Genomic DNA, 24717 nt, shown 5'->3' with positions numbered 1-24717 from the left:
CCTTCTGAGTTACTAAGATTTTTGCAGTCCGGTGGTTTAAGAAACATGGGCTCCAGATACACACCGTTAGAATAACATCTCTATGCCACAAACAGCAGACCGAGGTCTGTTTTTCAATCTGCTGAGTAGGTCTTCCCACCTGTTTTCTCACAGTTGAAATGATAGTGTGCAGATTTCAGTTCTTGTTATGTGAGCACCATGAAAATTCTAAGGGTGGTAGCATTCATTATATCTCTTTCCTGATCCTCTGGAATGTCTCTGTTACCATTTTACTAAAGGCAGTATATGTGAACCTTGGCACCAAATTCCAAAACAATCTTGGTCTTTACCTTTACATTCTTTTTTATGTGTCCCCAATACATAATCATATTCCATTGTAATGGTGTATCTAGTTCCTATTCTTACATGAGAATGTTCTCTTTCTTGCGGAATTAAAACTTAGGTATTAGATTATAGCAAGATCCTTATTTGCCAATTTAGGAATTAAATGCTTGGTTGCCTACCGGGACTGGTAGAAATATAGATTTGAACAACTTGCAAGGACATCGTTAGTATCATCTATTTAAATAAGTTATAAATTCTAATGTTTCAAGCACTGTTTTAAAAATAAGTGGACTTCCACTTTTCTCTTTCATTCTCAAATCTGTTATTTTGAACTTTATCTTCATCCTTAAAATGAGTCTTAGGAGATGAGTCATCTTTGTTTTATAGGCCCCCAAGTTCTCTAGGGTTTTCTTGCATAATATTTAGCCTGAGACTTCACTAAAGATCCTGCAGGGGCAGTCGACATCATGTAGTTTTCTTCTTCCTTTGGCTTCAATCTGATTGGATGGAGCCAAGCCTACATGTGATAAGTTGCACTCTTGGGACTCTCAGCAACTGTTTATAATCTTCTTGGGGTAATATAAAAGAACATTCTAAAAGAGATTCTTTACTCCAGAGCAGTGCTGTCTAATAGAACTTTCTGAGATGATGGAAATATTTTATAACCTATGCTGTCCAATACAGTAGCCACTAGCTACATGTTACTATTGAGTAGCTGAAATGTGGCTAGTAAAGCAGAAGAAATGAAAATTAAATTTTAATTAATTAAGAATTTAATTTAAACAGCCACTTCTGGCTACCAGCGACTGTATTGGACAGCACAGTTCTAGAATATGGTGAATCCAGCTGATTGCTCTGGGTCCTTTAGCGGGCTATACTTTATTGACAACTTGGTGGTAACCTACAGTGGTGGCTTCAAGAAGAGAAAAAAGAGGTAACTCTGTTAGCTGCTTCTAAACAAACCCCAGGGCTCAGGAGTATACAATCAGCTTTTTAAACACTCTGTCACTAAAGTATAAAGGATAGACTTTTCCCTTCCACTGCCTTAGTCTGTATGTTGCCATTTTTCTAGTAATTCCTCCATCATAGCACAACTGACGTTTCTTTTAATTTCAAGTCTCCTCTACAAACTAAACATAGTAGTAGAGGGAGAGGTACACTCTGACATTTGCCATGGAATCTGCATCTCTGAGGGACTCCATTTTCTTGATTCGTTTGAGCCCTCTTTGGTTTGACTTAGAGTCGGTACTCCTCTTTCTTCTTTCTCACTTCTCTTTTACTTTTTGGCTCACCGTAGTCTTGTTTCTACCACACCACTCTACTGAGACTGCTTTTGGCCAGGAACAAACAGTTAATTCAATGGACAACTCTGAGTCCTTTGTTTGACATCATTAACCACTCCTTGTTGAAGAGACCTATCCTATCCCTTTGCTGAAATAACTCTCCATTGTCTCCTGGCTTTCCTCTTTCTGCTCTAGCCACTTCTTCTCATTTTTATTTTGGAGCTCTTTATCCTCTGATCATGGCTTAAGAACTGGTTTTTATCAGTATTCTTCTGTAGACCCTTTTCTTTTCTCACTCACTGCACTATCCCTGTCCAACAGTGTTACCCACCGCAGTGGTTTCAGTTACCAGCTTTATCTGATGCCTCTAAATCTAGATCTCCATTCTAGAACTTTTTCTTGGACTGTTACCATATTCAGCTACATACTGGGAATCTCTACCTGTATATCCTAGGGAAGCCTCAACCCAATATTCCCAAGTTAAACTCATCATCTGATTTTATAGTTCATGCCTCCTCCATTGTTCCCACTCTCTGTGGGTGGTAACTCCTAGTTGCTCAAACCAGAAACCTGAGTGTCATTCTTTACTCCTTGTTCCCCTCACCTTTGTTTCCTTCCATCTTTAACAGGTCCATATGATTCTACCTCTATAATATTTTTGGAATTTTTTCTATTTCTTCCTATCATCCTTGCTACTACTAAAGTTAGTCTTCTCTTGGGTGGGTTGCTACAGTGGTCTCCTTGCCCCTTGTCATGTTCTTTCTAATTCCTTCTGGAATTCTTATTACTTTCAGAATAAAGTCTAAACTCATTAGTGTGGTTTCCAAGGCCCTGTAGAATCTGTCTTTTGCTTACCTCTTCAGCCTATTCTATTGTTACTATTCCTCTCTATCCCACCCCCTAACTCTGTGCTGTAGCCAGACTGGCCACTTTTGGATTCCTAAATGTACCATACTCTTGCTGCAGCACATGTCTATGGCACACTTCTTCAAATTATTTAAATTTCCTATTGCAGATAAACATTAAGAATCTGGTTGTATATAACCCTGGCATCAAAATACAATTCCATAAATATTTCTTAAGAAACTACTGTAAACACTGCGAGGTAATGTCAGTGGTGAGAGAGGTAGAGATAACTGATCAATGCAACACACCGTTGGCCATCAAGCAGCAGACCTTGTTGGAGGGGAGTTAGAGGCCTGCGTATAACACAGTCCTGTTTATAGAATACAGGCACAGACCAAGAGCTAGCGGAGTTCATGGGAAGGAGAGATAACTGGAGGTTTCTGAGAAGGCATAATTCAGAAATGGTACTTGCTTTGATTTTGAAGGCTGGGCAGGACTCCAACAGTCAGAGGGAGGGGATCAAGTCTGGCTGCTTCCTGTCTTCCCTGGTTCAGAGTTGATACTGCCTATTTCAGGGATGTAATATTTAATAAAATACTTCTTTGATCATGCCATTTTCTGGCTTAGAATCTTTGAATACTTTCTGCTGCCTTCAGTATAATGACCAAATTCTCCATAATTGGCCCTAACATAGAGTTATTGTACTAGGTGGCTTTTAAGGTCATTTATTGAATACAAACCTGAGTCTATGGTCATACAATTTTTCCCATAATAGTTTTACTTTCCACAACTTCCCTGCATGCCCCACCTTTCTACCTCCTGGCTTTGCTTATACTACTCCATTCTCTTGGAATGCGGTTGATTTTCTTCCTCTATTAAAATTTTACTTTTCTTCAAGTTTTCTATGAAAATCTCAGATCAAATCAGACCAAAATGATCTTTCTTTTCTCTGAACGTTCAGAGCAATTACTATGTACAGGATTTGTCTGATAAATGGTCACACATACCCCTTGGCACATTCTTATGTTATTATAATCTTATTGCACATGCACATGGACATGGATAGACACAAATATGCAGAAAAAATTTTTGAGCTAAGAGGTAACATGGATTATTTTTCTTTGAATGTCATTCAATGTGCTCTTATTTTTATAAAAATTTAAACCTTTTGTTATATAATTTCAAGATCATTATGTCTCAGAGCATTAAACTAATTAACCTAATTTGGTTTTATGTGTTTTAATGTTCTGGCGAACTCTTCAGCAGTGACTTGTGTGTAGTAGGAATTTTATATGATTAATAATGTACACACAGATAATAAGATATGGGGTTAATTATATCCCACATTTGAAACAGAAGCGCTTTTTTGGCTTTCTGTTACAACCTTAAATATTTATTCTTTTAGAGCTTATTCCTTTGTTATTTGTGTTTTGTGTATGTATGTCACTACCCACACTAGATAAATTGTAGGCTCTCTTTACAAGGACCATACCTTATACATGTTTATATGTTCCACAGACTTCCTTTCAGATAGTTGGTGCCCTAACAATTTTGACTTATGTCAAATTAAAACATTATATATAGGTGTGTTTTACAATATTGCAGAGATAACCAGTTAAGGACCTATTACCAAGAATACCTCCAAAGACTCAAATTAACTTGCAAGTCCTTACATGGTTTTCTGTGAATACATTTTTAAATAAGTATTTTGAAATACTTTCAGTTCAGTTATCATTGCATTCCTAAGAATTATGATAAAGGATGTTTTCTATCTAGGCAGATTATTTTTTATTATGTTACTTATGGAGTAAATTTAAGTACCTAAATACGTCATTAAAAGCAGTATCTTTGGATTTATGGGGCCAGTTGCTGCAAAAAAGATTATTTTTTAGGTGAAAAGTAAAGGTAATTTAGTATTTGTTCTAACACTAATATTTGAGATTGGCTTATAAAATAAATCTATTTTTTCCCTGCATATTCTTACAAGTGGTAGATCCTAAATATGCATTATTTAGTAGATGAAAATTCTATGTCAGTGGAAAATCTCTTCACCTAGTGGATTTCACAAGCATCTGAGAGTAACTTTGCATCTCAAGGAATCTTAGATGTAAAAGAAACTTAAGAAACAGTGCCCCAGCACTTGTCTCTGTCTCTCTGACTCTTAACGTGCACACACACACACACACACACACACACACACACACACACACACACACACTTTATAGCCAAGAAAGCCAAGAAACTAAGGTCCATTTAGGTCATACTCTTTGCCTAAGGTAGCACAAGGAGTCATCAACAATCTCTGTGTTTTTTGCTTTATATTCAGTTTCTTTTCTCTTATATGATTTTAAGGGGACCTATACATAATTTGAGGGTCCCCAGTAGTTCACCTACTTAAAAGTAAACACCTGTAAGTCTGCCATAGTTCGAAGTTACCACTACTAGTCAGTGATTTATTTTAAAATAGCTCCTGTTAAAAAAAAAAAAAAAACCTCTAAAACACAAGTATGATGCTTGGGAGAGATGGTCATATCCATGAAGAAGGCATGATCACATTATAATAGTAGTTTTCCCATTTCTTCCTAGAAGAGAGGAAAGCCTGGAGGACCCTGGAGAAAGAAAGCATGGGATCTGAAGCCCCAGGAAGAGTAGTACTTTAGGCACACTTTGTGCATCAGGGCATGGTGGGCAGCCAGAGGGCAGTGTGGTCTCATCAGACCCCTGGCCACAGACACAACCTTCACCTCATTCACAACCTCACCACAAAAACCTGAATAATGTAGATTTGGATTATACAGAGAAAAGGTTGGAGAGATGAATTTCATAGTAATTAAGGGAATTAAGCATTTAACTAAAGACTAGAAAAATAATAAGAACTGAGGAGAGAAGAAAAGCTAAACTCTGAGATTAGCAAATTGAAAAAGAAAGAGACACAAAATATCTTTAGTAATGAAATACAGTGTGGCCTTTCAACACCCACCTCTTCCCCATCCTCAGTTGAAGGTAGTATATAGTTTTTTTATGAGTTTGAAGGGAAGCAGCTTAAATACATCATGGGAGATTATAAAAGATTGCCATTTTGAGCAACTGTTCTAAGTGTGGCATTGATTTCTGATGTGCTGCTGAGCTATAATATCCCACTACTTTAAACAGTTGATTGATAACCTTAATCTGTCTTTTCTCTGTTTTAGACTATTTCATTAATCTCCAAAACAGCTTCTGTAAACAACTAAACAATCAGTTAGAGGGTTCAGTATTGCTAGTCTTTTCAGAATAACCAAAATGAGTTGTATTTTCTTATATTGATATATGTTTACTCATGGACTCACCAAAAGAAAGCCTTCAGTCTTTTGAGAGATAGAGTAACATATTGCCTAATCTTGAGATTTCTGGGGTTAAATTGTTGGGGTGATATCTGGCTCTTATCCCCTCTATGCTTGTGTTATAATGGTATCAGCCTCATTGGATTTCTCATTCAACAGATATTTGTTGAAGCCAACTATGTGCCAGGTAGTTTCTACGCACTGGGGTTATAGCAGCGAATGAAACAGGCAAAAACCCCTGCTCACAAGGAGCTTTCATTCTAATGGAGGGAGGCAGATAATAAACACACAAAAAATCAGTAAACTATATAGTCTGTTTGAAGGTGAAAAATGCCATAGAGAAAAGCAGAACAGTATAAAGGGGATGAGAATCCTGGAGGAAGGGAGGGATTCAATTTTGAATAGGGTGGTCGTGGTAGGTCTCACTGAAAAGATAAATTTGAATAAAGACTTGAAGGAGGTGATGTTGGGAACCATGCAGATATAGAGGAAGTGTATTTTTTAGGCTGATGGAGCAGCTGGCATAAAGGCTTTGAGGTGGGAGTGTGCATGGTGGGATCAAAAAAAAAAGGAGATCAGTATGGCTGGACCTCTCGAATGAAAGAGGTGGAGAATAGGAGGAGATGAGTCAAAGAGGTGGAGAGTGGGATTTAAGGGCCTTGTGGACCATTGCAAGAATTTTGACTTTTACCCTGAGTGTAATTGTATTGCATAGCAGTAGAGGGTTTTGAGCAGAAGAGTGACAGGAACCCCCCTTTAAAAGGATCACTCTGGCTTCTGTGTTGAGAATAGACATTAGGGGGACAAGTGTGTAAGACCAAAGAGACCAAAGAGTAAGTGATGACGACAGTGCAAGTGAGAGATAATGGTGGCTTGGAACAAGGTAGTAGCAATGGAATAAAAAGATGTTGAATTTTAAAGACATTTTGAGAAGTAGAGTCAATAGCATTTGCTGATGATTTGATGTGGAAGTAAGAGAAAGAGGAACCAAGGACTTTGGCTTAAGCACTTGGCAATATGGAATTGCCATTAATTAAAAAGGGAAAGAATGTGCGTGGAACAGGATTTAGGGAGGATGTCACAAGTTCAGTTTTCACAGATTAAGTCTGAGATGCCCATTAGACATCCAAGTGGAAATGCTGAGTTGTTGAAAACATACTTGAGTCTAGAATTGATGAGATGGGTCCAAGCTGAAGATGCGCTATGGGAGTTGTCAGAATATAGTGGAATTCAAAGCAATGAGATTAGATGATATCATGAGTTTGGGATCTGGAATTAGACTACCTAGTACCAGCACTTGTTAGCTGAGTAATATGGGGGAAGCCACTCAGCTTCTCTGTGACTCAGTATCTCCATCTGTAAAATGAATGAATATTACCTCGCAGGGTTAAAATTAAAATAAAATCACTAATATCTGTAAACCACTTAGAACATGGCATATACTCAAAAAGTGCTATCAATTTTCAGTACAATCTTATATACCTGTGGGATATCACTAATACTTAACCTTGACTTATTAATGTAGCAATACAGGTTTTCTTCCTGTGGTGTATTATTTTTGATTTGTGATTACTAATTGGTTCTAGAAGTTCCATTGAGTTGGTTTTGCTTCCAGAATTAAACTGACCTGGATTTTTTATATTAGCTCTGCCTCAGTTGTTGATATATTTTTAATGCCTGTATTTATTTTAGTATCTGTTACTTGCTCAGAAAAAAATCTTATGATTTTCTTCAGTGCTTCTCTCCTTTGCTTTTCTCAGTGCTCAGCAGAGGAGCAGTCAGGTTCACAAGAAAAACACAATTGGAAATCAGGTAGGAATTGTTTAAAAGAATTAGAGCATGCATGTCCGAAAGAATTTGAACTAAATTGCTTGATTGACTTTTTTAAAATGCAAATTAATCATGTGCAAATTTTGCTGGAAATGCAACTTTTTGTTTTGTTTTTGCTTTTAAAGTTTTTGGAGTGAATTGCATTTTTTTTTTTGCTATTTTATGCAGTTAACCCTATTGATTTATTTTAAATAACTTTTCTGCTATTTGCTCTGCTTTTCAAATTTGACTCCTTGTGTCCTGCTTTGCTTGCTTACATTACCCCTAAATTTGATTTAACATTGAATCTGTGAGTCAGTTCAAGGTTAAAATATGGTGAGTAGTTGCATGAACTTTCTGGTGCTGCTGACTAGTTCACACATTTGCACAGCTTGGTAACAGTGAAGGGACAGCTCATAAAGAAGGCAGTTTGGGATTTAAGATTTAATCTCTGCCACACCACATCCTGTTGGTTAATGAAGATGTTAATTCCTAAGAAGATCTGATCTTTTAAGTTTTTGTGTTTTGGGCTGGCCAGCTGTCTCTGACTAATAGCGCTCTGCAGAGATTGCATTAACTCTGACAGTTTGCTGTTTCTTTTATGTTTTATGTGATAATGAATATTTGCATTGTTATTTCTTTTCAAGTCAAAACAATGATGGTTTTATAGTTTTTTTAAAAATTCAGAGGTACAATTGTTGAATAAATTGAAACCTCTGCTCTAAAATTTTTTCCATTGTTTTGAAAGGAGAAGAGGTAATAATAGACTTTATTTTGAAAACTTTTTTTCTGAACTAAAACATATAATTCTTTGCTATTTCAGGGAACCAATCTTCCGCCTTCAAGGCAAATTGTACGAGCTAAGTTCTGTAAGCTTTACTGTTGCTTTTTCATTTAGCATCCCAAGGGCACAGTTTGTCTTTAACTGATTAACTCAACTAGCGCTTGCTACTAATTTTTTTAAACTTAGATTGTCTTGTCCATAACACCCTATCATTGAAATAAAAATCCTCTTAAGAGGGTTCATCCCTTCACTGCTAATAACTTGCTGTGATTGAAAGGTATGAACTAGTAAATTCTAAAATGCTGTAATAATAAATGTTTAACACTGTGGGTGCTTTGATATTTCTCTAATTTTAATGGGCCTTAAAATAATTAAAATCATTAATGACCTTCATCTCTGTCCTTTTATGCTATGTTGTTATAAGGTGTAAGCCTTTCTCTTCCCCTTCTATGATAATATTTCCAATAAATGTAGGTGACACTTCTAAAAGGTGGGTGAATATTAAACAACTGATCTTGATATATCTGTTGATACTACCCAATAGCAATTATTTGTATTTATTTTTTTAAAAATAATAAAACAAAAAGTAAAATTACACTGATTGACATTTTATATGGCTTTAGAGTTGAAGCTTTTAAAACCAGATGCTTTATCTTCACTTAATGGAAGTATAAAGATATTGTCAAATTACTAGCATTAAAAGAAAAAACCAATTATACTCATTTCTACCATGGGCGAGGCAGCCCTAAAATCTTTCTTCCAGCTATGCACAACTTGAGAATGAGATCGGAAGATGGGTCAATTATTTTCCTCATGATGCTTTGGCAGAAACAAACTTTGGAGCGAGATATTCCTGGGTTCAAATTCTCCTCTGTCACGTAGTAGCCATGTGGCCTTGGACAAACTGAACCTGAGTTTGCCCAATTGTGTGATGGGAAGAATAGAAAATATCTCTGCCCAGTGATTGTGAGAATCAGAAATAACCTACATCATGAGGTTTGCATCTGGGTACTAGATACGTGCCCTATAAAGAGTAGACGGTAGGTAGGTGCTGCTTCTTGGAACTTTGGGGAGAAAAAAAATATGGAGTATAAGAAAATTATAAAAGCTATTAAATGAGAACAATGAAACATTTGGGAAAATTAGAAGCTATGGCAATTATTCTGTAGATTACAATGGCCAGATTAAGCCTGGATGTGGTGTAATGGATTTACCTATAAAACTTTCCTCATGGTCAGAACTCTAGCTCATAGAAGTTTATACTTATTGGAAAAGCAATAGTATAGTGGCATAAATGTATACTTTAAATCAGATCTGGATGGAAACTCAGAACAGTTTTCAATTATGTTGCCTCCAAATGCTAAAATCATGCTAATTATGTTTCTGTGCCTTTACTTTCACTGAGTACTTCAAAGCCCATACATTATGGAAGTTTTATAACTCAAGATAATAGAATTGGGGTGAGTGTTATAATAGAATACAGATCCCTTATCCAAAACCTCTGGGGCCAGATGTGCCTTGAAGGTCAGAACTTTCTGGATTTTAGAAAAATATTGCATATATTATATATTACCCAGTATTCCTGTGGGGTCAGAGGCAACACATATTGTAATTAAACATGTTGTATTTCTGCAGTGAAACAAATGATAATCACACCAAGTAGATTAAATGAAAGACATAAATATTTTCACATCAAGTCAGGTTTTGCTGCCAAATTTGTTGCTGTTGTTGCTGTTGTTTTAACCTTTCACTTTGCAAGTAAGAGGTTATGAACCTGAATATCTTATTTTTCAGAACCAAATCCAATAATTAAACACGATACAGTATATTTTAAAGAATCCTTTATTGTTTTTTTCTGCTTAGCGGAAATGAACCATAATTACTTGAAACCCCTTTCTTTATGAAGCTGAATAGCTGAGGTTGATTTGGGTTTGTATTCAAAAATCAAGAAGCTCAAAGACAGGGAGCCTTGGAGCTCAGCCTGCTAACTGATGTCAGCTTTAATGGTTGGTGGGGCTAAGATACTCTGCACTATCCTAGCAAATGCTTCATCCATTCTGATATCCTCTTAGCGCTCCTGATTATAAGAGATGGCTGTGCAGAATCTATTCTGAATACTTTAGAAGAATTTGAAGAAAGAAAAATTCCTCCTTAAAGTCTAAATCCCCATTTGTTTTCACCTGCCTAGAAATTTGTCTGCTTAGAAGTTCTACATGCTGGTGTCAACAAATGTATGAAAAAAATGTGAGCACACAATTAGCCTAAAGTTGCACTGCCCAGAAATTTCAACGTAAATTTCATTCATCCCTTCACTCAATCACTTGTGTATTTGAAACTTTTGAGAGTCAAAAACTGTGGTAGATGTTAGAATGATGAATAAATCATGGGCCCTGCTGTCAGGGAGCTCACATCCCAGTGGGGATTGTGGTAAGCAACTGAAGTCTGTCACCTTTTTCAAGGTTAGCTCCTTCTGATACTTCAGGCCTCACTGAAACATCACTTCAGTGAGAGGCTGGCCCTGACTGTTGAATCTAAAGTCACCTTTCCTCCCCCAAATCTTGTCATTGTTATCTATCATGTTTATTTATTATTTTTTGTTTTCTTTCACTAGGACAGTAAGCTCCATTAAAGCTATTTCTTTTAAATTTTATTTATTTATTTTTTTGGCTGTGCTGGGTCTTTGTTGCTGCATGTGGGCTTTCTCTAGTTGGGGTGAGCCTGGGCTACTCTTTGCTGTGCTGCATGGGCTTCTCATTGCAGTGGCTTCTCTTGTTGCGGAGCACGGGCTCTAGGCACGTGGGTTCCAGTAGTTGCAACATGTGGGCTCAGTAATTGCGGCACTTGAGCCCTAGAGCGTGTGGGCTTCAGTAGTTGCGGCTTGCGGGCTCTAGAGCGCAGACTCAGTAGTTGTGGCACACGGGCTTAGTTGCTCCGCGGCATGTGGGATCTTCCCAGCCAAGGGCTCGAACCCGTGTCCCCTGCATTGGCAGGCAGATTCTTAACCACTGTGCCACTAGGGAAGTCCCAAAGCTATTTTTTGTGTGTGTGTGATGGTGAAAGCAGTGGAGTATCATTGTAAGGTTGTAAGTGCAATCATAATAATACTTTAGAAAGATCATTTTGCCTGTAGTGTGGAGAAAGATTTTGAAGGGAGGACGAGATTAGAAAAAGTAGACTAGCTAGGAGTCTAGTCTAGAAGTCTAGCCTCCTAACAGTTAGGAGGCTGTTGGAGACAAAAGATTATGATTATTTGGGCTAGCTAAGCTCTCTGTACTAGATTTGAGGAGAAGCTGATGAATTCAGGAGATATTAAGTAGAAAAAGAATCTAAAGGATTGTGATGAATTAGATGTTGAGGAGAGTGCTGGGGATTGTCAGCAATGCAGTGTGGACATCTGATTTAGGCACAGTTGAGATGGTGGTGCTCTTCATGGAGAAAGGAACATAGTGAGGAAGGGTAGATATGTTGAATATAGCCACTGTGGAAGATTGGAGTAAAAATATCCAGTGGGAAGTTGGATAAAAATGCCTAGACTTCAGAAGAGACAGAGAAACATTTATTCCAAAAGTAGGGAACCACTGAAAGATTTCCAGTAGGGAAGGGGTATCATCTGATTTATATGTTGGAAAGATCTGTGTATTAGCCATATGAAATGATTTGGAAGAATAAAGCTAGATATATGGAAATTGGTGAAGACATTTCTGAAATAATTCAGGTAAGAAAATACAAATGTCAATAGCAGGAGGTATCTAGGAGAAGGACAGGTTCAAAAATATATTTAGAGGCTGGAAAGAGTTATAAATAGTTGTGGAGTTGGGTGGGGGGTGTTAAGTCATTCTCCCAAGCTATGGCTAGGGAGGTCTACTGACAAAGGGAGTACAGATGAAGGAGGACCAGATTTCAGTGGAGGTGGGAGAAGAAGTGGTGATTTCAGTTTCAGATATATTTTTTGTGCCTATTGGAGATGTCAGTAGAGTTTGAGGTTCAAGACTTGTCTAGACTGGAGATATAAGTTTTACAGTTGTCAATGTGTACATTGTAGTTGAAGCCATGGGAGTAGATGAGATCACCTCCAGAGGATGAAAGCATAGAAGGAAATGTGAGATTTAAAGGATAAAAGAGAAAGAAGAGTTGGGACAGAACGAGGAACTGAAAAGGAGTCTAAGAAGTGATAAGAGAAGTAGGAAAACTTGGAGAGTAGTAGAATGAGAGCTCAGGGAAGAGAATGTTTCAAAGAGGGAATGGTCAAGTAGTATTAGCTATTTCCAAGAGCTCAAGAAGCACAGGGGAAGTTGTCAAATGGGTGGACTCATAGAAGGTCCTGCACATTGTTTGGACCACCGAGGTAGTACCAGTCCTCTTGGTCTTGTGAATTGCTTTTCTACTCCACAGCTGGAAGGTAGAACAAAGCTAAGAAAGCAGGCAATGGAATTAATACCCTGAGCTGAAGTTTTTCCAGGGAAACAGCATGTAAGGTCAAAAGAGCAGATGAGTTAAAGTTTTGAAGAAAGACAGTTTGAAATAAAGGATTGGTATGAATGGTTCTGATTAGTGTACTAGTCATGACATTAGTCAGGAGAGGTTAACCAAGTAACAATCCCAGAATTTCAGTAGCTTAATATAATAACAATTTAATTCACCCTGCTATGCAATTCAATCAAGTCATCTAGATGGGGCTGGGGTGAGGCAACCCTGCTTCACGTGGTCAGTCATGGACTTTCGAACTCTTCATTCTTCCAAAAGATGAGAAAGAACAAAGCCTGAGTGTCTTTTTGAATTACAGTTTTCTCAGGGTATATGCCCAGGAGTGGGATTGCTGGGTCATATGGTAGTTCTATTTTTAGTTTTTTAAGGAACCTCCATACTGTTCTCCATAGTGGCTGTATCAATTTACATTCCCACCAACAGTGCAAGAGGGTTCCCTTTTCTCCACACCCTCTCCAGCATTTATTGTTTCTAGATTTTTTGATGATGACCATTCTGACCAGTGTGAGGTGATACCTCATTGTGGTTTTGATTTGCATTTCTCTAATTATTAGTGATGTTGAGCATCACAGGGAGAGGAAGGGGAAGCTGGAATGAAGTGAGAGAGTAGCACTGACATATATACACTAACAAATGTAAAATGGATGGCTAGTGGGAAGCTGCTGCATAGCACAGGGAGATCAGCTCGATGCTTTGTGACGACCTAGAGGGGTGGGATAGGGAGGGGGTGGGAAGGAGGCTCAAGACACAGGGGATATGGGGATATATGTATACATATACCTGATTCACTTTGTTGTACAGCGGAAACTAACACAACATTGTAAAGCAATTATACTCCAATAAAGATATAAAAAAAATAAAGAAAAAGAAAGAAGCCTGAGTGAGGGAGGTTTGTAAGGACCAGCCTGGAAGTGGCACACATCTTTTCCACTTCCATTCCATTGACCAGAACTCAGTTGTGGCCTCACCTAACTGCAAAGGAAACAGGAAAATATAATCTGAGATTGCACCCAGAAAAAAAAGAAAAGACAAAGATGATGTTGACTGAAAATTGAAAGGAAATGGGGAAACAAGGGCACTGGGTTTTTTCTGAAATTAGAGAAAATGTGTACCAGGATTAAGGGGAAAAATGGTAGGGTTGGAGGTTGAAGTCAGTGAGTGGGATGTTGTATCTCAAGGTTTAAGAGGGAAGAGAATGCCGCCTTAAAGTCATGGATGTTATTGGAATAAGAAGGAACAGACACTGGAGGAGGGAAATGACAAATGATGCTACAGATATTTGTGGAACATTGTCTTCAGAAGGTCTGGGTAGTAAAGAGAAATAGGGATGAAGTTTTCTGGAGTTGAATGTGTTAAGGGCCAGGATATATTGAGACCAGGAAGATTGATGTGGCTTTTACGTGACTGATAATCCATTCCTTTAGCTGTAAAAATCTAGAGCAGGAAGTGCTGACGTGCTCTTTGGCCCAGACTGCATCCAACTGCAATTGTGTAACTAGGAAGACCTTTTCCTTTGGCAGGGAGCAGAGCAGGTGCTTGCAGGATACCTCCTAGTTCCGGGCTATCAGGGTACCTTCTAGTACTGGGCTTATTGTCCATTTTGTTTCCCACCAATGTGCCTTCTGTTGCTCTAACTTTAGAATCAAGTGTGAAATTTGGCTTTCCCAAACCTACAAGTCTCCAGATAACTGGATTCTCAACCTTCTTGAATTGTAGGCTGTAAGGTAAAAAGACCTTTCTTATCAACACAGGGTCTCTTCCCTCCCTACTTTCTGAAAGCTAGTTTCAGTAGACAGTAGTCTCTTTTCCTTAGGACCCCCTACAGGTCTAAAAAGATCAACACACTCCAATATTCTAAAATTTTCCTACCAAGTTCCCTAGTTCTTCCATCTCCGTAAGTAATAGTTCAAGACCACTGTTAAAAGAGGTGAGAGTTTAATCAGTTATTTTACAGCTGGATAGCAAAGACTGCCAACTTCCTAGGCTACAATAGAGGGCTCCTAACAGCCCTCCCTCCTTCTTTGTCCACTCAGCTAATTCCACCTTTCAGGGTCTGTCACTTTTAATTCCCACACTCATGTGACTTCCTGGTACCAATATCTATATCAGGATTCTTTCAGATATAAATTTCATAAGAACTCAATTTAAATGACCTTGGAAGAAAGTGAATTAATTAGTTTACATGATTGAACATTTCATAGATAGAGTTAAGTACTATTTATCCATGGCTCAAACAGTATCAAGATGAACTGATTTGATAAACCATGATGAACTAGACAAATTCTTTCCAGTTTTTGCTTCTGCTTCTTTGCTATTGGCTCTATTCTTCGGCCCCAAAGAATTGCAATATGGCAGCCAGGGGGTTTGCTTCCTGGTTTGACTCCCACAGAAATAAATGAGTCTTTCCTCCAGAATTCTCAGAAAAACTCCTGAGGTGCACTCTGATTGGACAGGCTTGGATCATGTGCTCATTCCTGAACCAATCACTGTGGCCAGAGAAAGAGATGTACTGATTGGCTTAAGCCAGATCACGTGGACTGGAAGTGGAGGTGGTTTCCTCTCCACTTGAAGTCAGAGCTATTGTTAGAAGAAGAGAGAATAGGGGCTGGAGGAGGTGCATCAGAGATGATGGCTACAGGTACCTGTTGAGCGTTGTTTGTCTTCAGAACAATTTAATTTGGGTAATAGGATTCTTGTATGTTTTGTCTTCTTGAAGGAATATAAGATTTTTAATACCTCATTATTAAAACTCTATTTTCATTTATTGATTAAATTTAATAATTTTCCCAATTCATCCTCTGACTTTCTATCTCCTTCCTCCTTCTCTATCTTTCTTTTTAAAAAATAATTCTATTGACTATACAAAGTTGAGAAGTAATATAGTGCAGTTGTTCTTCAGAGCTGGAATTGTGAAGCCACTCTGTGAACAGGAACAAATTATTTAACCTTCCTTTTCCTCAGGTTTCTAATTTATAATAAGCTGATAAGAATTGGAACTGCTTCATAAGGTTTTTGTAAGTATTATATGAGATAATACAAGTTAGGTACCTAGAACAGGGACTGGCTGATAGTAAGTGCTATGTAAAGTACTTCCTATTATTATCATTGCTGTTGTTATCTATTTGTATTATTCTGTTAGTCTTCAAGAAAGATAGTAAAATAATTGCTTTTATTTTCAAATTGAACCTTTTCTCCCTTGGAAGTGGGAAGACTGTTACAAAGCAACAGTGAAATCTGCATATCCAGTAATGGTTCATGGATTAATTCTTTTAAGGTTGTATTCCATTTATAGTTATTATAAAATATTGACTATAGTCTGTGTATTGTACAATATATCCTTGCAGCTTATTTTATATGTAATAGTTTGTACCTCTTAATTCCCTACCCCTAGATTGCCCCTCTCCCCAGTGGTAACCACTAGTTTGTTCTCTATATCTGTGAGTCTGTTTCTTTTTGTTATATTGACTAGTTGGTTGTACTTTTCAGATTCTACATATAAGTATTATCATATAGTAGTAGTCTTTCTCTGTCTGACTTATTTCACTTAGCAAAATACCCTCCAAGTCCATCAGTGTTGTTGCAAATGGCAAAATTTCATTCTTTTTTATGCCTGAATAGTATTCCACTGTGTATGTATAGCACATCTTCTTAATCCGTTCATCTGTTGATGGACACTTAGGTTGCTTCCATATCTTGGCAATTGTAAATAATGCTGCTGTGAACATTGGGGTACATGTACCTTTTCAAATTAGTGCTTTTGTTTTTTTTCAGATATATGCCCAGGAGTGGAATTGCTGGGTCATATGGTAGTTCTATTTTTAGTTTTTTGAGAAATCTCCATACTGTTTTCAAGTATTGGTGGCTGCACCAATTTACATTCCCACCAACAGTGTACAAATGTTCCCTTTTCTCCACATCCTTGCCAACATTTGTTATTTGTGTTCTTTTTGATGATTGCCATTCTGACAGGTATGAGGTGATATCTCATTGTGGTTTTGACTTGCATTTCCCTGCTGATTAGCCATGTTGAGCATCTTTTCATGTCCCTGTTGGCCATCTGTATTTCCTTATTGGAGAAATGTCTATTCAGGTCTTCTGCCCATTTTTTAATCAGGTTTTTTGTTTTTTTAATGTTGAGTTGTAGGATCTGTTCATATATTTCAGATATTAACCCCTTACTGGTCATATCATTTGCAAATATTTTCTCCCATTCAAATAGGTTGTCTTTTCATTTTGTCGATGGTTTCCTTTGCTGTGCAAAAGCTTTTAAGTTTAATTAGGTTGCATGTATTTATTTTTGCTTTTATTTCCTTTGCTTTAGGAGATAAATCCAAAGAAATATTGCTACGATTTATATCAAAGAGTGTTCTGCCTACATTTTCTCCTAGAAATTTTATGGTTTCCAGTTTTACATTTAGGTCTTTAATCCATTTTGAGTTTATTTTCATATATGGTGTTAGAGAAAATTCTAATTTCATTCTTTTATGTGTAACTGTCCAATTTTCCCAGCACCACTTATTGAAGAGACTGTCTTTTTTCCCTTGTATATTCTTTCTTCCTTTGTTGTAGATTAATTGACCATGAGTATGTGTTTTTTTCTGGGCTCTCTATTCTGTTCCATTGATCTATGCATCTGTTTTTGTGCCAGTACCATACTGTTTTGATTACTGTAGACTTGTAGTATATTCTGAAGTCAGGGAGCGTGAATCCTCCAGCTCTGTTCTTCTCTTTCAAGATTGCTTTGGCTATTTGGGGGTCTTTTGTGTTTTCATACCAATTTTAGAATTTTTCTAGTTCTGTGAAAAATACCATTGGTATTTTGATAGAGATTGCATTGAATCTGTAGATTTCCTTTGCTGGTGTGGTCATTTTAACAGTATTAACTCTTCCAATCCAGGAACACAGTATATCTTTCTGTCTCTTTGTGTTGTCTTCAATTTCTTCCATCAGTGTCTTATACTTTTCCAAGTACAGGTCTTTTACTTCCTTAGGTAGGTTTTTTTTTTTTTTTAAGGTAAATAGAATTCCTTTGCAGAGGAATTTTTTTTTTTTTTTTTTTTTTTTTTTTATTTATGGCTGTGTTGGGTCTTCGTTTCTGTGTGAGGGCTCTCTCCAGTTGTGGCAAGTGGGGGCCACTCTTCATCGCGGTGCGCAGGCCTCTCATTATCGCGGCCTCTCTTGTTGCGGAGCACAGGCTCCAGACGCGCAGGCTCAGTAATTGTGGCTCACGGGCCCAGCCGCTCCGTGGCACGCGGGATCTTCCCAGACCAGGGCTCGAACCCGTGTCCCCTGCATTGGCAGGCAGACTCTCAACCACTGCGCCACCAGGGAAGCCCCTTAGGTAGGTTTATTCCTCAGTATTTTATTCTTTTTGATGTGATGGTAAATGGGATTGTTTCCTTAATTTCTCTTTCTGATAGTTCATTGTTAGTATATAGAAATGCAACAGATTTTTGTATATTAATTTTGTATCCTGTGACTTTACTGAATTCATTGATGAGCTCTAGTTTTCTGGTGGTGTCTTTAGGATTTTCTATGTATAGTATCATGCCATCTGTAAATAGTGACAGTTTTACTTCTTCACTTCCAATTTGGATTCCTCTTATTTCTTCTCTGACTGCTGTGGCTAAGACTTTCAATACTATGTTGAATAAAAGTGGAGAGAGTGGGCATCCTTGTCTTTTTCCTGATGTTAGAGGAAATGCTTTCAGCTTTTCACCGTTGAGTATGATGTTAGCTGTGGGTTTGTCATATATGGCCTTTATTATGTTGAGGTACATTCCCTCTATGCCCACTTTCTGGAGAGTTTTTATCATAAATGGATGTTGAATTTTGTCAAAAGCTTTTTCTGCATCTACTCAGGTGATAATATGGTTTTTATTCTTTGGTTTGTTAATATGGTGTATCACATTGATTTGTGGATATTGAAAAATCCTTGCATTCTTGGGATAAATTCCACTTGATCATGGTGTATGATCCTTTTAATTTATTGTTGGGTTTAGTTTGCTAATATTTTGTTGAGGATTTTTGTGTCTATGTTCACTGGTGATATTGGTCTGTAATATTCTTTTTTTGTAATATCTTTGTCTAGTTTTGGTAACAGGGCGATGCTGGCCTCATAGAATGTGTTTGAGAGTGTTCCTTCCTCTGCATCATGGACTAATTTTTGAGGGCAGCTTTCTGAGTACAGAACAAGAAAAATGGCTTCACTCCAATATTCTAATAAGCAATTTATAGCATGTATTTTTTTTTTAATAAATTTATTTATTTATTTAGTTTTGGCTGTGTCGGGTCTTCACTGCTGCTCACAGGCTTTCTCCAGTTGCGGCAAGCGGGAGCTACTCTTCGTTGCAGTGCACAGGCTTCTCATTGCGGTGGCTTCTCTTGTTGCAGAGCACAGGCTCTAGGCGTGCAGGCTTCAGTAGTTGTGGCACGTGGGCTCAGTAGTTGTGGCTCGCGGGCTCTAGAGCACAGGCTCAGTAGTTGTGGCGCACGGCATGTGGGATCTTCCCAGACCAGGGCTCCAACCCGTGTCCCCTGCATTGGCAGGCAGATTCTTAACCACTGCGCCACCAGGGAAGTCCCTATAGCATGTATTTTTAAATAGATGTTATAAATTTTTAGAACCAATCAGCAGTTTCTTTATCAAGTTCTTTTAATTAAAAGTACTTTAAAAAACATTTTTGTAGGAAGAATTGTATAAATTTTTGCTCCATCTCTCTGTTGATCTACAAGGTAGCCAATTTTAATGAAACCTCTATCAATGCTCTAACAGGTGTTTGTGCTTTTTATTAAGAAATAACTGAATATTTAAAAATTCTTAAAGATTTGTGGCAAGGTATTATATATACCTTTAAGAATATATAATGATTATCTGTATTCATGACACATTAAACAGATGTCCCTTATCAGCAAAGAAGTGTAAATGTAAATTTTATTAGACGTATTGGATTGCATTTTAAGGAACACATTTCTAAAATTTTGCAGTTCAAGTTTGTGGGAATATAATTTGTCATGCGAATACATGCATATATCACAACTGTTCTAGCCTGTACCTTATCTGTAAAATGAGATCTATTGTTCTTAGCTGAGTTTCTTACCCGTTAGGATAATATAGCGTTGCTTGTTACTACTTAGTCTGACAGGGAAGTCTTTAAGTTTATAAACTAATTCTGAGACTTCCATTTTCCTTGGTGTATTAGTTTCCTAGGGTGCTGTAACAAAGTATTACAAACTGGAGTAGCTTAACACAACAGAAATTTATTCTCTCAAAATTCTGGAGACTAGAAGTCTGAAATCAAGGTGTGGTTGGGGTTATACTCTCTATGAAGGCTCTAGGGAAGCAGCTTTCCTTGCCTCTTCCTGGCTTCTGGTAGCTCCTAGCATTCCTTGACTTGTAGCTGCCTGACTCTAATCTCTGCCCCCAGCTTCACATGGCTTTCTTCCAATGTGTGTCTGCCCATGTGTCCTCTCTTCTTCTTTAAGGACACCAGTCATTGGATTTGGAGCTCACTCTAATGCAGTATGACCTCATCTTAACTAATTACATCTGCAAAGACACTGTTTCCAAATAAAGTTACATTCTGAGGTTCCATGGACATTGTGGGAGACACTATTCAACTCACTACACTTTGGATACTTGCAGATTTTCTTTTTCTTCTTTTTTTTAAAATGGCTTATTATAATAAACTTTACCTAAGATTTAGCTTTACAATTTATCACTGCACTTTAATTGTTTATTAAACTAAATTTATAATTTGGACCATTGGAACTTTAAAAGGTATTTTCTTTATTATTCTGTTTTGAGAAAATACTAATACCTTCTGTTACTGAGATAAATCACAGCTATTCTCTCCTTCTGCATGGTACCATTATTAAAATATTATTTTGATTAGTTTTTTGAGGGTTACTTCCTGAGAATTTTTCTATTTTCTTGAAAACTCTGTAGCTTACAAGATAATTTATCATGAGGAAAAAATGAAACGTTTAACACTTTTTTTAATGGTAATACACACACTCTCTTTTTCCTTATTCATTTTCTATGTCATCTACTCTTCTCTCCAGTCTCACCCCACCCTCAAGAAAGGGCAGGAGTGGGAGGGAAGAGGACGGCAGAGAGAAAAAACTGACAGAGAAATGGACCCATGAAGTTCCACAGACATGTTGTGGAACTATAAATCCATATAAGATTTGGGAATTTACATTTTCAAAACCTACCAAGTAGGAAAGTTTTATTTACTAAAAAAGATGTAACAGAGTGAAAGGCTCTCTACTCCCACCAATTCTGTAGAAATCACAACAGTTAACACTGATTACTTATAAGTGTTTCAGGTGTAGTTATAGGTACTTACACACGTTAATTCATTACTCCTCCCAACAACCTTAAGAGGCAGGTAACCTAATTATTTCAATTTTACAGATAAGGAAAGTGAGGCATGGAGAGGCCAAATCATGTGTCCAGTCATAAAGATGATAACTGACAGCACCAGTATTCAAATCCAGGCAGTTTGATTCTAGACCTTTTTCTCTTAATTACGGTGTTAACCACTGCTTCTAATAGTTCGTAAATTGCACAAAGAATTTTATTTAATAGTCTCAATTATGGCAAGTCACATCATTTCAGTCATTCACTATTATTTTTATTTATTACTTACATTTTTTTCTTAATCTAAAGTGGATTGATCCTGAATAGAATGAACTTGGGTTTGTATAAATTAACCTGATTTGGTCATTGTGGGCTGCTATAACAGAGTAACATAGACCAGGTGACTTAAACAACAAACATTTATTTTTTGTGGTTCTGGAGGCTGGAATTCCAAGATCAGGGTGCCAGCCTGGCTGGATTCTTGGTGAGGGCCCTCTTCCTGTTTATGTCCTCACATGGCCTTCCATGGTATATGAAGAGAGAGAGATCCCATGTCTCCTTCTCTTTTTATAAGGTATTAACTCCATCGTGGGGTCTCCATCCTCATGATCTCACCTAACCCTCATTACCTCCCAAAGGCCCCACCTCTTAATACCATGCCATTGGGGGTTAGGGTTTCAGCATATAAATTTTCGGGGATCATAAACATTCAGTCCACTGCACTGATCAACAATGAAAAACTATAATAGCTGTTAGAATGTGTTTCCTTTTTTATCCCTTAATTCTGTGAAAGTATCTCCAGAGGGGCCAATCAATAGCTTATAAAATACAACCAACTTTATTTTAATAAAATCAACAGAGGATGGAGTCCATGAAAGCCACACTTAGTGAAATGTATGGACTGCTAATTTGTTCTGTATCTTTTAAATCTAGACTTCTACTTGAAATAGCACTTAATGTATGTCTCGTGATTTTTTTCCAGAAAATACACAGATGTGCTTACTGTAATTTTAACAGCGAAGTTACATCTTAATTGAGGGTTTAGGACTAAAAATCAGTGAGGAGAAAAACCCTGTGTATTCAGAATTACCTTGAAAAATCCCTTCAATAGGCATAATCTAGCCCTACCTTTCAGCTGTGATCTTTCCTCTGGGCAGTTGAGGCCTGGTCTTGTTTCACCAGGGGAAATGGACACCTGGGCAAACTAAGGGTTTCCCCTCTTGCCTCTCTCCTGCTATCTCACAGCTACCCTTCCTCCCTCCCTGCTTCCCTCTTTTCTTCTTTCTGTCTCTTTTGTCCTAGTTGCCTGTCTCTCTCTCTCTCTCTCTTTTTAACATGATATATTTCATTCAAAGTAAATTAAATGCCTGTGTGACTTGAATTCCCTGGAATTTTTGTAACATGTAAAATTTTATTTTCTCCCACTATTATTTTATTAACCACTGTAATTTCAGACCTGAATGTTCCTCTGAATTATGAGATAAATGACATCTTAGTGTCTTCCTGTTTATGACTATTTTCAGTGTTCATGGACATCAGGATTGTATCATTTCCTTGTTCCTGGATACTTAGCTCTCACTGTTTTAATTTTCACTTCTTTAATCTATACTCCATATCTTAGAGAAGAGGTTTCCATTTTATTCCTACACAGCCACCCAGGTGGTGGAGGAACTCCACATGGGTTGCTACTATTTGGCCCAATACCAAAAGTTGCTGGTTTTCTCCCTCAGGCAGGTCTATCATAAGCCAAACCTGTGATAGACCCACCCAGGCCCCTCCCTCTTGCAACACTGCCCACTCCACCCCTTACTGCTCCTGATTGCAAGCCTGGGGAATGCCAGTGATTAGCTGCTGGATGTCTCACTCAAGTCTCCTACAGCTTCATTGTAGTAGAGTTTCTCCCATTTCCATCCCTTACCAGCTAGCTCATCATCTAATCCTTTGGCCACAGTGACTTTTTAAGTAGTTAGTCAAGGATAGAGCTGGTACTCTAAAAAAGCAGAAATCTCTGCTCAAATTTTCTTTAGTTCTTGCTTCAACCCTTCCCTTATGTGCACTGTATAGCTTATTTAGCACAGAGTTTCAGTGTAATGTGTGATTTTGAAGCTTAATTTTTGTTTGTTACACAAGAAATACATAAACACATTTTCACTGTGAAAAAAGTAATGCAGATCAAGTAAATATACCCTTGACCCTTACCCAGTCTCATTCACCTTCATAGCTATAGCTACTGTTATCATTTTGGAGCATATGTACACATATACATACATGCCCAAACACATATGTACATACACACATGATTTGTGATTTTAAAAAATAAAAGGTTTGTACATATTTTACACTATAGTTGTTAGCTCCATAAAGGCAACGACTTTTGTCTCTTGTTCATTGATGTATCTGTAACTAGAACCTGGTATACAGTAGATGCTCAGTAAATATATGTGAAGATGAACTAACTTTATCTACTTAATGATATGTCTTGGAGATCTTTTCATATAAGTACACAGACAGAAGACAAGACTTCTTTTACTGGCACATAGTATTATTGTATATTCCACAGTGCAGATGTGCCAAAGTAAATTTAACCATTCCCCTAAGGATAGGTATTTGTGTTGTTTCCAGTTTTTGCAAAACAGTTGAACCAGTTTATAAACCCAACAACTATTTATGCGAGTACCTGAATCCTCAGTACTGGATAATTATATTTTATATAATTTTGAATAATCTGATGGGAAGAATAATATATTATTTTGAGTTACATTTCACTTATTGCAAGTTATAGAGCAGCCTTTCAAATATTTAATAGACATTCGTATCCTCTCTCCTATAAAATGTCTGATTATGTCCTTTGTCCATCTTGAGGGGACTGTCGTGTTATTTTCTCATTGACTTTTTAGGATTTTTTATAGTTTTGATATTAATTTTATGTGTATTCTATATAGTACAAATATTTTCTGCTTATCGATCACTTGACTTTATTGTATATTATAAAACAAAAGTTATAATTTTGATTTAGACAAATTTAAAAAATTTTGTGGCATTTATATTTTATCTCATATTTTCTTCTAATAAGATTTTTATATATAGCTATATGAAAAAGAAAATTATTTTCTTGCTGATCACATGCTTCTATTCTTTAAACCTCAGTCACTTATGTCTATAACTTACTAGAGACAGAAATTCTTTTCATGCTTATTGACCAGTAGTATTCTTCTTTTCTGAATAAGCTGTTCATGCCTTTGCTTATATACTCTTTGAAATTTTTCTTTTACTTTTTTGACTTATAATAGAATTTTTATATAATGATATTTCTCTTTTGCCATATTTATTAACAAGCATTTTTCTCATTTTCTTGTGTATGTTTTAATTTTACTTAACAGGTATTTGAGGTAAAAGCTTAAAAGTTTTTGTAGTAAAATCTGTTACTCTTTTTTCCTGTCATTTCTTCCACTGCTTTTATGTTTAGAAAGGTAGTATTCACCTCAAAAGCAATTAAAT

General features: G+C 37.1%; 1 protein-coding gene and 1 long non-coding RNA gene across 7 annotated transcripts in view; both read left to right on the top strand.

Annotated features, from left to right (window-relative positions):
* DNM3 (dynamin 3) overlaps positions 1-24717 on the top strand; it is a 576662-nt gene that overhangs the window by 256726 nt on the left and 295219 nt on the right. For 4 of the 6 annotated variants that reach the window (XM_082382854.1, XM_082382851.1, XM_082382852.1 and 1 more), the window contains exons 13-14: positions 7537-7588; positions 8409-8438. In XM_082382854.1, coding sequence (XP_082238980.1) covers positions 7537-7588; positions 8409-8438 — 82 coding nt within the window. The remainder of the gene's footprint in view (positions 1-7536; positions 7589-8408; positions 8439-24717) is intronic. The other 2 variants (XM_082382856.1, XM_082382853.1) reach the window with 1 other exon arrangement.
* LOC309605178 lies at positions 8446-19167 on the top strand. Its single transcript, XR_014231274.1, has 2 exons — positions 8446-17849; positions 18200-19167. It is a non-coding gene; the product is annotated as an uncharacterized lncRNA (long non-coding RNA).

Source organism: Balaenoptera borealis (genome assembly GCF_965194805.1).
Source record: "Balaenoptera borealis genome assembly, chromosome: 1".
Taxonomy (NCBI): Eukaryota; Metazoa; Chordata; class Mammalia; order Artiodactyla; family Balaenopteridae; genus Balaenoptera; species Balaenoptera borealis.
The sequence above is the reverse complement of the archived record's forward strand: the minus strand, read 5'-3'. Positions and strand labels throughout refer to the sequence as shown.